Below are 11,371 nucleotides of genomic sequence, written 5' to 3' on the forward strand. Positions count from 1 at the left end.
AGCAGATACAGACACATGAGATTGGCCACTGGTCGAAACATTTAGAGATACAGGAGAAACGTGGGGTGTGTAAACAGGACTGGAGGGGGTGTCATCGGAAGAAACTAGAGGTACAGAGGATATGGCGGAGATGGTATTAGCGGGAGAAGGGTTGCGAGATTCTGTAGTGGGCAAAGCAGTAGAAGAGACAGTAGCAGAGGCCACAGGGGCTTGAGACACAGGGGTATCTGTAGGAAACGACGGGGCATAAGCTGATGCGGGAATGACATGTTCATTGAAAGGAAATATACCGCATGCCTGAAAACCACTGCGGATACTAGTATTGTGCTCGGTGAATGACTTCTCCCAAGCCATTTTGATTAAGCCTGGAAAACTCCATTTGTTTACCATGTTCAGGGAATTCTCGGACATAAATTCTGAACATGCAGAATTGTAAGATGCACTAAAGGGCCCGAAGACAGAGCGATCTAAAGGTTGCAGTATGTGCTTTGTATGCGGGGGAAGTGACAAGATCTGGATATTATTAGCGATAGCGCATTCTAGAATGGCTAGAGACTCGAGAAGTGTGACCATTTAGTATGAGAAGTTGTGGTCTTTCCGGTCCACACTCTTTTAAGAACACGTTCTTAAACCATTTCTCCCCTAGGACATCCGTCATCCAGCCCGTGGGGATCCGGGTTAGAATAGGTCCTCAGTACCCCCTTGCTTATCGTAAAAGGCGACTAAATGGGGCGGTCCTTCGGATGAGACCGTATAAACCGAGGCCCCGTGTCACAGCAGGTGTGGCACGATAAAGATCCCTCCCTGCTCAAAGGCCGTAAGTGCCGAGCATAGGCCTAAATTTGCAGCCCTTCACCGGCAATGGTGACGTCTCCATATCAGTGAAATATTCTGGAGAGGGACGTTAAACAGTATACAATCAATCAATCAATCATCCAGCCATTTTCTTGAAAGGTCCAAATGCTTCCGGCTGGAGCGGCCTCCGTGTTAAAGCCATGAAGTGATGCAGATGGTTTGCCTTTCCACGAACATGGGAGGCATCCAACTACCCATGGCATTTACACATGCTGTGATGGTGACATTTGTCCTGTTGTTACTGGTTTTTCCGACGTTTCTATTTTTTTTTGTCTGCGATCACCCGAACTGGCGTGTGTTTGAAGCTATGCCCCGTTTCATCCATGTTCCATAGGCAATGGGGCTTATCGTCCAGGTTCAGCTCCTTCATGATCTGCCCCAAATCCGTAAAATACTTCTCCACAACAACCGGATTCATCATGCGGGCTCTTGAAGAACCAAGTTTCTCTGCCCGGCGAATAGTGAGCTCGGGGTGGCGTTTTTTTTAAACCAGTCCACCAATCTTTGGACGGTTGGATGTGCTTAAAAAGGGCTACACGTAATCGTTTACACAACTCCCCAGTCCTTCGCAATAACTGGGTCCTAGAGACACCAATACCTTGTTTTGAGGCATGTTTCAATGTTTCGACAATTTTATTTTCAACAGTATCTGGAAGAGCGGGCTTCCGACCCATACGTGAGTCCAGATCATATTTCCCGGACACGTGGTTTTCCAGAGTGGATTTTGGACGCTAAAAGTTTTTTCAGCCTTTCGGAAAGACATGCTGCCGTTTTTAATTGCCTCGATAGCTTCTGTACAAATTTTATGTATTGCAACTTGCATTTCAATTTTAACTTGTTATACTTGACAAAAACTAGAGATACTGTGAGCAATGAGCTCACTAAATGATACCCCCGCCTCCTATATGATTATAATTGAAAAGTCCATGTTTTGCTGTGGTCGGGAAACCCAAAATATGTGTCGGATCAAAAAGTAAAATTGAAGGTGCACAATGGCAATATGTAATTTAGATTCTGTGAATGTTTCATTAAAGGACAAGTCTCATTTAAGACTTATCTGTGGTCCGCGGTTACTCCTCAAATTCCGAACATTTATCAAAGGCTTTTAAAATTAAATGTTATTAATAACTAATGTCTTTATTATTTGAATCTTCATCTAAACTTGTAAAATAATAGATATACGCAGCATACGAAGCTGCGTGTTGAAGTTGGGATCCTTTGATTTTCATGGATATCAAAAGAAATCGCTGACAGGTACACACCTTAGAGCTTTTGTAAACACCGAGCACAGATTTGTTCAGAGTCGAGTTTGATATAAAATGTGCATATTATATGTGCAAAGGTTGAGTAAAAATATCTTTGTTGAACAACCTTGTGCTCTATGTTTTTAATTAAATGTATTGTGGTTTTCAACTTCTCTGTCTTCCTTTACATGCGATTAACCTCTTTATGACCTGTTTAGAATCATAAAAAGCCATTTTTGGATTAGTATCGTTACGGGTAAATGCCCGAAGTAGACGTGCTAGCAAGCACCCTGTTGAAATGTAGTCAGATCTTGTATCGGTCAGCATATGGACGTGTTTGGTTAATCATGTTATAGTGGTTCATTTATATTGCTAGAGTTTTGTGAATAGAAAATTTAAATTTGTTGTTGATTGTGAATCTTGAACATATAATTAGTCTTTGAAAGAAAAATATTATATATCACGGATATTCTTTTTATAGTATCTAATATAAATGTTTCCGCCCATTAACATGTAAAAGAAAAACCGTAGTCTGATGGAGGGAAAAGTTCCGGCATTTTTTAGCGCGATGGGTGTTAAAAATCGGCTTGTACTTTTTGATATCTTCAATAATTCATTATGAAATAATTATGATTTTATTAGAAATACTTTGTTATACAAAATGAAATCAAACAAAATACCCATTGCTACTATATATCCAGTAAACCAAGGGTGTAAAAAGGGACCACGCTACTATACTTAAGTGGAATACTCCTTCACTCTAGTGGTAGAGGAGTTGTGGATAAGAGATGAGTACCCCAAAGCGTAACAGACGGACCGACGGACGGACATACCGATTACAGTATACCCTCCCGCTGTTTAAGCGGGGGGTATAATAAATGTTAAAATGTTCATATTGCTATTGACATCACTTATTTTCATGTTTCCGCTTCGAAAGGGAAACATATTATTTATTCTTGTTCCTTGGTTTCAATACTACAATCCATCAAAATATTTATCCCCCCCTTTAAAACAGATTATACTTAAATATGTGTCATTAAAGTTTTGCACATGAGAATTGCAATCATGCTTCCGCCTATCAGTACTCTCAGTAATTTGATTTTTTAACATGTTTGATAACAGGGAATATCTAGGTCATTCTTCGATTGATATCTTTTCACCGATGAATTGATAATACTATATATTCAACAATTGTATTAAGTACATGGTTATAGTCCGTTAATTATCATGCAATTTCCTCTTAAAGAAAAAATTAATCATTCTGTGTGTGTGCATTTTTAAATGACAGAATTTTCAATCCCTGGCCGGATTCTGCTCGTGTGTAGAAAGTGTTAACTTTCTAAAAATGTGTAGCAACACACGAACCGGGTCGAAGATTTCTAAACTGAAAACCGGGTTCGTGTTGAAGTTTAGCATATCATTTTATATAGAATTTGAATTGTATATAAGTAATTTCTGCGACTAATACATTAGTATATTTCAGTAATTTTCAAAAGAAAAAAGGTTTTCAGTTTAGAATTTTCCGACCCGGCCCCGATTTTCCTAACCCATTTTAAACACATTTTGTTGCAGATGCAAATGTTAGCAGATATAGTTCAACAGGGATTGTATAATTTTTATTAATCAGAATTCGTATTCATATGATCTAATTAAGAAAAGAAAAGTTTTGTCTGCCACCGTAACTTCTCGGCAAAACAAAACATGTTTCTCCGAGCTCGCTAGATGCGTTTGACAACTCCATCGCACGTGTGTAGACCAAGGCTAATGTTGGTCTTGCGAACACAGGTATGTGGACTGTTTGTTAGGAGACTGGGTGACCGTAATGCTACCGTAACGTACGGACTCACGAAATTTACACCAGTTCCATAATTAGACAGTGCATTTTTTTCTATTAAAGTCATTATAAATATTGTTTGACATATTAAATCTAAAAGTCGAATATCTTTGGATATGAGGTAACCCACATCTATTCTTGTTTAATAAAAAATGTACTGAAATGAAAATTTTAGATCACAGTGAGAATGTGAGAATTCACAACACTTTACTTTTTAGTACAAAAATAAAAATACATCTACATGTATTGTGAAAAAATTAAATAAACTTTTATAATTTCCATATCATTTTACAAATTCTTACAACATTTTATCTTATTGAATACCAGTCGCCATTTGACATAGCGGGTTTGCTCTGGAGTTACGGACCTGAAGGAGTCCATGCTTACGTCGCGGATTCAACTCCCACTGCGGGACACGCCATTGCTAGGGAAGAATATCCCTTGTTGCTCAAATTTATTCTCGACAGGGACGCTAAACAAACAAGATCATTCATGCCACCGTCTTTCAGTACTCACAGTACTTTGATTAAGATATAAATAATATATTCCATTTTCCGTTCCCGTTTTAGCAAACCAACAGTCAATACAGGGACGTAGCAACCGGGGGGGGGGGGGGGGGGGCCGGGGCCCCCCCACTTTTTTTTGCCAACAATACTTTTACTATTGAAAATGTTCATTGAAAGGCTGGTTGCCCCCCCCCCCCCCACTTTATACTAAAGTAAAGTAATATGAAGGAAATATAGTACTGTAAACTTGAAAAATGGATATCGAAAGGAATTGGTAGTGAGGAAAAAGTTTGCAGCTTTTTCTAAAAAAAATAAATGGATGAATGATTACAGATAAACTGAGCATACCCGCGTAACACGGATTTGCCGCTAGTGCGAAAGGCGTCCTTTTTTATTTACAACTCAATCTCTGTCGCTCAATCGAATATATACACACAGTGTTGATGGTAACCTTTTACGAGTTTGTTGGTGTACGAGTTGCTCCTTTCTCAGGAACTAATATAAACAAATGGCTGACAACCTGCTTGCACAGTTGCTGTGTTAGGCTATTTTTTTCTTGAGCCTAATGAGGCGAGGATAACTGGAATCTTAACTGGAATAAAAAATTTAAGGGACCCTAAGGTCAGTAAGGATGGCTAAAGCAGCACAGCAAAAGACTGAAAACTTGATTGACTGGGAAAAGACGGCCATCACTGGACCTGTTCTTGGATTTCATGCAGGATGTACCGTGGGTATGCCGTACATTGTACTCACGGGCACTGGCAGTTGATGAAAATATTTAGTATGTGCATGTATTTTTATACATGCACATACTCAATACTAGTATTTACATAAACTTCCAGTGCTTGTGATTGTACTCGACTTATTCAGTCGATTTGATGTGATACGTACTATGTAGAATGAATACCGGTACTTCATCTTAAGGCACGGACGTCTGCTACTAAGCTGCAGAACTGTAGGTCTCTGGTTGAGAAAAAATCGCTCAGACGAATCAGAGATCTACGTACAAATTAAAGAGTTAAAAAACATTTGGGTATAATAGATTCACCCCCACACAGGGGAAGAGGAAAATCATCTCAGGCCTTGAAAAACAATATTTTGTTTTACATCCTGTAAATCTTTTAGGTACCCTGTAACTCACCAGTCCAAATACAGGCTTGTTCAATATTAGCTGCAGAACTGTAGCTCTCTGCTTGAGAAAATTCGGCCAGATAATGCAAAGAGCTACAGATCCAAGCGTTGTAAAAACCTTTGATTTACACCGCCAATTTTTTGTCGCTCACTTCAGGTATTATTTCCTGTATTTTATGTTTTCCACTGTTTTATAAATGATTTCCAATAATTTAACAATATATTTAACTCCCATTCCTAAATGTTTGTTTACCTTTCATCCATTCAAGAAGGGCAGTTTATGGAAGTGGATGTAAAAATGGGAATCTTTTAAACATTCTAAAACCCTAAAGGACTGTTTCAGACCGTTGAAAGGTATAAATAAAGTATCAATAATTGGAGTAAAATATATGATTAATTATCAGATACCATTCTAAGAGCGAAGGAAAGCATAACTACAAGAAAGAATACCTGAAGTGAGTGACAAAAAATCAGCGATGTAAATTGAAGATTTTTACAAGGCATGGATCTGTAGCTCTCTGCTTTATCGGTCTGAAGAACAAGGTACAGTTTCAATACAAATTAAGCCCTATATTTTTCTAAAATATGAAAGTGATATAAATCAAAAAGAATCATAGGAATTTCTGCAGCAAGAATACACTAATGGTTTTCACATAGACCTCCTATATGCTAATTGTGACGTCATTAACTTGTGCATTTTCCCGTAAAAAGTTGCTCTCAATTTTTAGTGGAATTTTCTTTTATCTGCCACCGTCGGAAAGATTTTGAGATGTGATTTTTATAGCAGTTTACACAATATATCCAAAAATCAAAATGGCAGACACTATTTTCTTAAAGAAAATTAGCAGAGAAATGAGTCACAGCTTTTCTGCTTTAAATCTGTAGCAAGTTAAGTCATATTTCAGAAAGGTCCTCCTTCATGCCATATTCTTCAATGATTTATCATATTCATCTATTCAACTATTGTTAAAGCCAATTTCATAACTTTTTAAGAGCATTAAATTTTTAGGGCATCAATAAAGCTCAAACTGTACCTTCTTCTTTATCGAATAGAGAGGTACAGTTCTGCAGCAAGTTCAGTATCATACATGTTAATGCTACCGATTTAGGTGGGAGTCTACTTACCGCTTTTATTGGAAAATCTGCTTTTCTACAAAAGTTTCATCAAAAGTATTTTTGGTTCCCTTGTTATCCATTTTGAAGCCATACGTCATTAAATCTCATGAGATATTGCATGATTTGACCTTGAAGCATCCAAACAGTCATTTTTTATACCAATATGTACATAGAAATCAAGCACATATTTGACAACAACAACACCACAAAACTCAGTGATTACATTGGTTACGTTAAATTTTGTCCACATAAATGCCAAGAAAGAGGAGATATAGCATTCTCGAATTGGATGAAAACCTTTGACATCGTCTATAAAAACACAGGTGCTCACAATTGATCAATAATGCATTAGAAATTACTTGATTGACAAAGCCATGAGGCATGAGCTATATTGCATCTCTACTTTCGTTTTCGATAATTGCGTGAAATCCAGTTTATTTAATGAAAGATAGGAACTAGTTTTAGATCTGGATCAGACAGTTAAACAATGTCATCATCTGCAGTGTTTGACAGCTGAATAAATTAACGTTCAGAATTATTGCTTCCAGGCTATAGATGTGTCAACAAAGATGTCTTGATACTTCTAAACATGTTAAAGACTGATAAGCAGTCAAAGCAAAGTATCTGAGCTTGAAATATATTTTTATATTTTATAATTATGGCAAACTTAAAGTGTTTCTATCTACTTCATTGCAGCTGATATTTACATGAAAGATATGGAGATAACGAACAGTATTCAATATCAAAGTCTATAAAACAATACAAAATAGGAGCAGAGCAAACACGGACCTCCAAAACATCAGAGGTGGCATCAGGTGCCATGGTGGAGTAAGCATCCCCTGCTGACCGGTCACACCCACCGTGTGCTCTTTGTCATGATCAGGAAATAACGGAAAAAATCTGTTGTCAATTCAATGTATAAATAATGGACTAACAATTAGTATGAAAAACGTCAGTCAGCATTTGACTTAATGTTAAATCGTATATGCTGACAAGGTCGTTGTATCAACCACAGAACTTATGAAACGATGACTTTAAATGAGACTGCTGATATTCTTGAGTCATCAACTTGCTTGTCAATAGTCTACCTTGTTTTAGAAATTGTTCATACGTAGAGCATGCTCTTGGGTATCGAATCAACTGAGATACATACATTCCGTATGCAGGCGATTAAGGTATATTGCTGCATAAGTAAGGGAATTGACAATAAAAAAGTTAAAGTCATCAAGTTTATCATATAGCTTGGTTGTTAGATTACCATTAGCATCCCTTTCAAGTAAAATATCCAAGTATGAAACAGATTAATTATTGCAGTGGTCATTTAAGGCCATATTGACATAATATGTGTATTGTGTGTAGAAATACAATACTGACAGAATTAATGATATTGTTAATGAAGACATTCAAGATCAGTTCTATTTTATAGTTGCCTGCTTGGTGCATGGTTAGAACGTCTGCTTTAGAGTCATGAAGAAAGGAGTAGATCCTTACGTCGCGGGTTTGAATCCCACTGTGGGACATGGAAACCGGTCCTTCGGATGAGACCGTATAAATTGGCATTTTGTCTAAGTTGAAAACGTAATGGTATTTTAGTTAATGTTGATGGAGCCCTGAAAGTAAAAAAAAAAAAAATAAGTGTATAGTTATGATGAGCAATGTTGCCTCCTTCAAAATTGTGAATGTCATGGCCTTTGGTTTAAAACAATCCAAATTCAATCGTTGGAAAGTTGTTACATGATGTTCTGGTGACCTATAAGGCCCAAGGGCCTCTTGTTTGCAAAGTCATGTATTAATTACATGTTTTATTTAAGAAATAAGGTATCATTTTTTGAGTTTTATTGGGATGTAAAACGGGGTGGCACATGATCAAATCTTCCATAAAGCCCTTCATCATTTTTTGAGTTTTATTGGGATGTAAAACGGGTTGGTCACGTGATCAAATCCCATAAAGCCCAAAGGGCTTTATGGAAGATTTGATCACGTGACCAACCCCTTTTACATCCCAATAAAACTCAAAAAATGATACCTTATTACTTATATTTACATTTGTGACTTATTCATACTTTAAATTTGCCTGATTGTGACTTTTTTAAATTTGTTTCATACAATAGGCTAGATTTTATACTATCTATCCTATTGTATGAAACAAGCGCCTGTGTGTGAAATGCATTATTTTTCAAACCCAACGGCATGTATGTAATCCACAACGCGCTTCAACCCTTTATGACGTCACTGAGAAATTACGTCAAACGTTTATCCATACACACATCTATGACCTCTTGACCCAGTACCTGTATTTATACAGTTATAAAAATGCTTGCTTTCAGTAGTGTTATATAAAGGAAAACATTTGCAAATGTAAATATTAAGTTTTGATCTAACACTGGTCCTTTAAATTATGTTTTTCTTCTAGCATTAGAAGCATTTGCAAACAAAAAAAAAAAACTTGGATTGAATAGCTAGAAGAGCTAATTTATCATATAAAACCTGGCAATCAGAAAGAAAGGTGAATACCGTATAATCGCTATTAACTGCCCGGGTGCTTAGAAATTTGCGAAAAGGGGGCGGTTATTTTGGAATTCTCATTTTTATATTTAATGTCATATTTTAACTTCAAAAAATCTTTTGAAAAATAAAAAAATTAATTCAAAGAACCACTAAAATAATGTCTAACTTTACTTCAAGTGAGGATAATCCACCAAATTATACTAAATGATTCATTTTCCACCGAGAAATTGGATAATAGACAAGTTTTTACTTTCTTCAAATTTTGGCAGACTTTTGATACAATTCTAGATGATTTTTATAACTGTACAGGGGATCTTTATTTCCTGACAATTGAAAAAGACCTAGGAGGCGCTTATAGGGGCAGGGGCGGTTAATAGAGATTATACGGTATGATTTTTAAAAACCATGAAAACATTATGAATAATGAATTAAGTTTGTGTAATCGGTATGGGATATTCCGTGGTTTATGTTTAAAATATGATTTTTTAAATCCATCAATTTCTATGTTTTTATTCCAAAGCCTTGGCAAGATTCATAAAATGGACTCAGATTCTTTTTATCACGTGTAACATGTGTAACATGTACATGTACCTTTTCAATGTTTTACTGTTTTATAATTATGTAAATTCACCATATTAGACTTGAGATAAAAGGTGTGACAGACAGATAAAAAAAATGGACAGACAGACCCAGGGTTAAGTGATCCCTAAGTATTAATTTACTCTCCAGGTAATAAAATGAATATAAATTGTAATAATGCTAAATTTGTTAATTAATGACATTAAAAATGTGATTTGGACAAGTTGTTGTAGAAACACTGATTTGTGTAAAATCAATTGTTTTGTATTTATAAGTGTATGATTGATAAACAAGATCAAACTATTATCTGATTACACATTACATTTTTTGCAATTTAGGCAACAATTTTTACATTCATGGTGGAGTTGAAACCATGGATAGCAAGACACCATCTAACAGACTTTATCAGTTGAGTTGTTCTGAAAGAACTTGGACAGAGCTTTCCTTCCCTGGAAGTCCCTTTCTCAGTCATCATGCTGCTGTGGAGCTAAATGATAGATTCATCATTTTGATTGGTGGATGGAATGGAAAGTCACGCTCCTCAAAGGTCTATGTTTTTGACACTGAAAAACAGCAATGGACTGAACCAATAGTAACAGGTTTTCCTGAAGATGGGGGACTAAGCTCACATACAGCAACTGTTCTTAGTACTGGCAAAATTCTGATTTTAGGACGTGAAGGAAGCCTTCGGATGCAGCGCCGTCATGGTAGTATGTACTTGTTGTCAGGAAGTGTGGAGTCAGGAAAATTTACATACAGGGAATTATCTCAAGCTACAGCCTCTAGATCAGGTCACACAGCCAACATAATTGGCAATGTGCTATATATTGTGGGAGGTAGGGACAGTAATCTTATTGAAATACATGCAGGATTTAAATCATTAAAATCACCAGCACCAGTGACCAATCAAATTACAACAATTTTGGACAACCTCCCATCTGCATCTAAAACACCTGGTGGGAGAAAAAATCATGTAAGTGTTGATTCCCCTGAGGCAATTTTAATTCATGGTGGAGAAACCTTTGATGGAAAAAGTAGGGAACCGGTTGGAGAGATGTTCATTTTTGCCACAAAACCTAGCCATACTTTTTATAAAGTTGGTGTGTCTGAAGTAAAGAGGGCTGGACATGTGTGTGGAGTTGTAGGGGATAATATTATTCTTCATGGAGGATTTGGGGGCAAAAAGCAGGTGTATGGAGATACCTTTTTTCTAAGATTTAAAAAGTAATGTTTGAAAAAGATTTGCCTTATTTTTCGAAGTAAATATAATATTATTTGAACTGTAGGATCCTGTTTTATAATTTTCCTTACTTCTCAAAATATATCAGAGGAATTTATTTATTCAAGGGCATCAACCATAGTTGAAAATTTAATTGTGAAATAAAATTGTAAATATAGATTTAAAAAATGTTGTCCTATGAATTTAAATTACACAAAGCCTCCCTTGTCAATTTCAGTCCCCATCCATCGATGTCGGACACAAAGACAGTTGCATGAGATTTACTAGTATACTCACAATCAGTAGAAACGCAACACCCTAATTTTAGGGTGAAAATTATGTACAGGATATAACTATGTACCAAAAAAAAGTTAAGACA

The 11,371-nt window shown here is 36.4% G+C and overlaps 1 protein-coding gene across 1 annotated transcript; it reads left to right on the top strand.

Moving 5' to 3' along the window:
- The first annotated feature begins 4,956 nt into the window (after positions 1–4,956).
- Positions 4,957–11,146, top strand: LOC134255549 (kelch domain-containing protein 9-like). Its single transcript, XM_062738076.1, has 2 exons — positions 4,957–5,170; positions 10,112–11,146. The coding sequence occupies exons 1-2, from the start codon at positions 5,071–5,073 to the stop codon at positions 10,999–11,001; spliced, it is 990 nt and encodes a 329-aa protein (XP_062594060.1). The 5' UTR covers positions 4,957–5,070; the 3' UTR covers positions 11,002–11,146.
- The last annotated feature ends 225 nt before the right edge of the window (positions 11,147–11,371 follow it).

The sequence above is a fragment of the Saccostrea cucullata genome, unplaced genomic scaffold, assembly GCF_032062105.1.
Source record: "Saccostrea cucullata isolate Sc308-1 unplaced genomic scaffold, CSIRO_AGI_Scuc_v1 ctg2567, whole genome shotgun sequence".
Classification (NCBI taxonomy): Eukaryota; Metazoa; Mollusca; class Bivalvia; order Ostreida; family Ostreidae; genus Saccostrea; species Saccostrea cuccullata.

Excerpts from the sequence above, each read along its gene's own strand:
- LOC134255549 (XM_062738076.1), top strand. The coding sequence starts at position 5,071 with ATGGCTAAAGCAGCACAGCAAAAGACTGAAAACTTGATTGACTGGGAA. Across the intron at positions 5,171-10,111 it reads TCATGCAGGATGTACCGTGG|GCAACAATTTTTACATTCAT; the intron begins GTATGCCGTACA and ends TTTGCAATTTAG.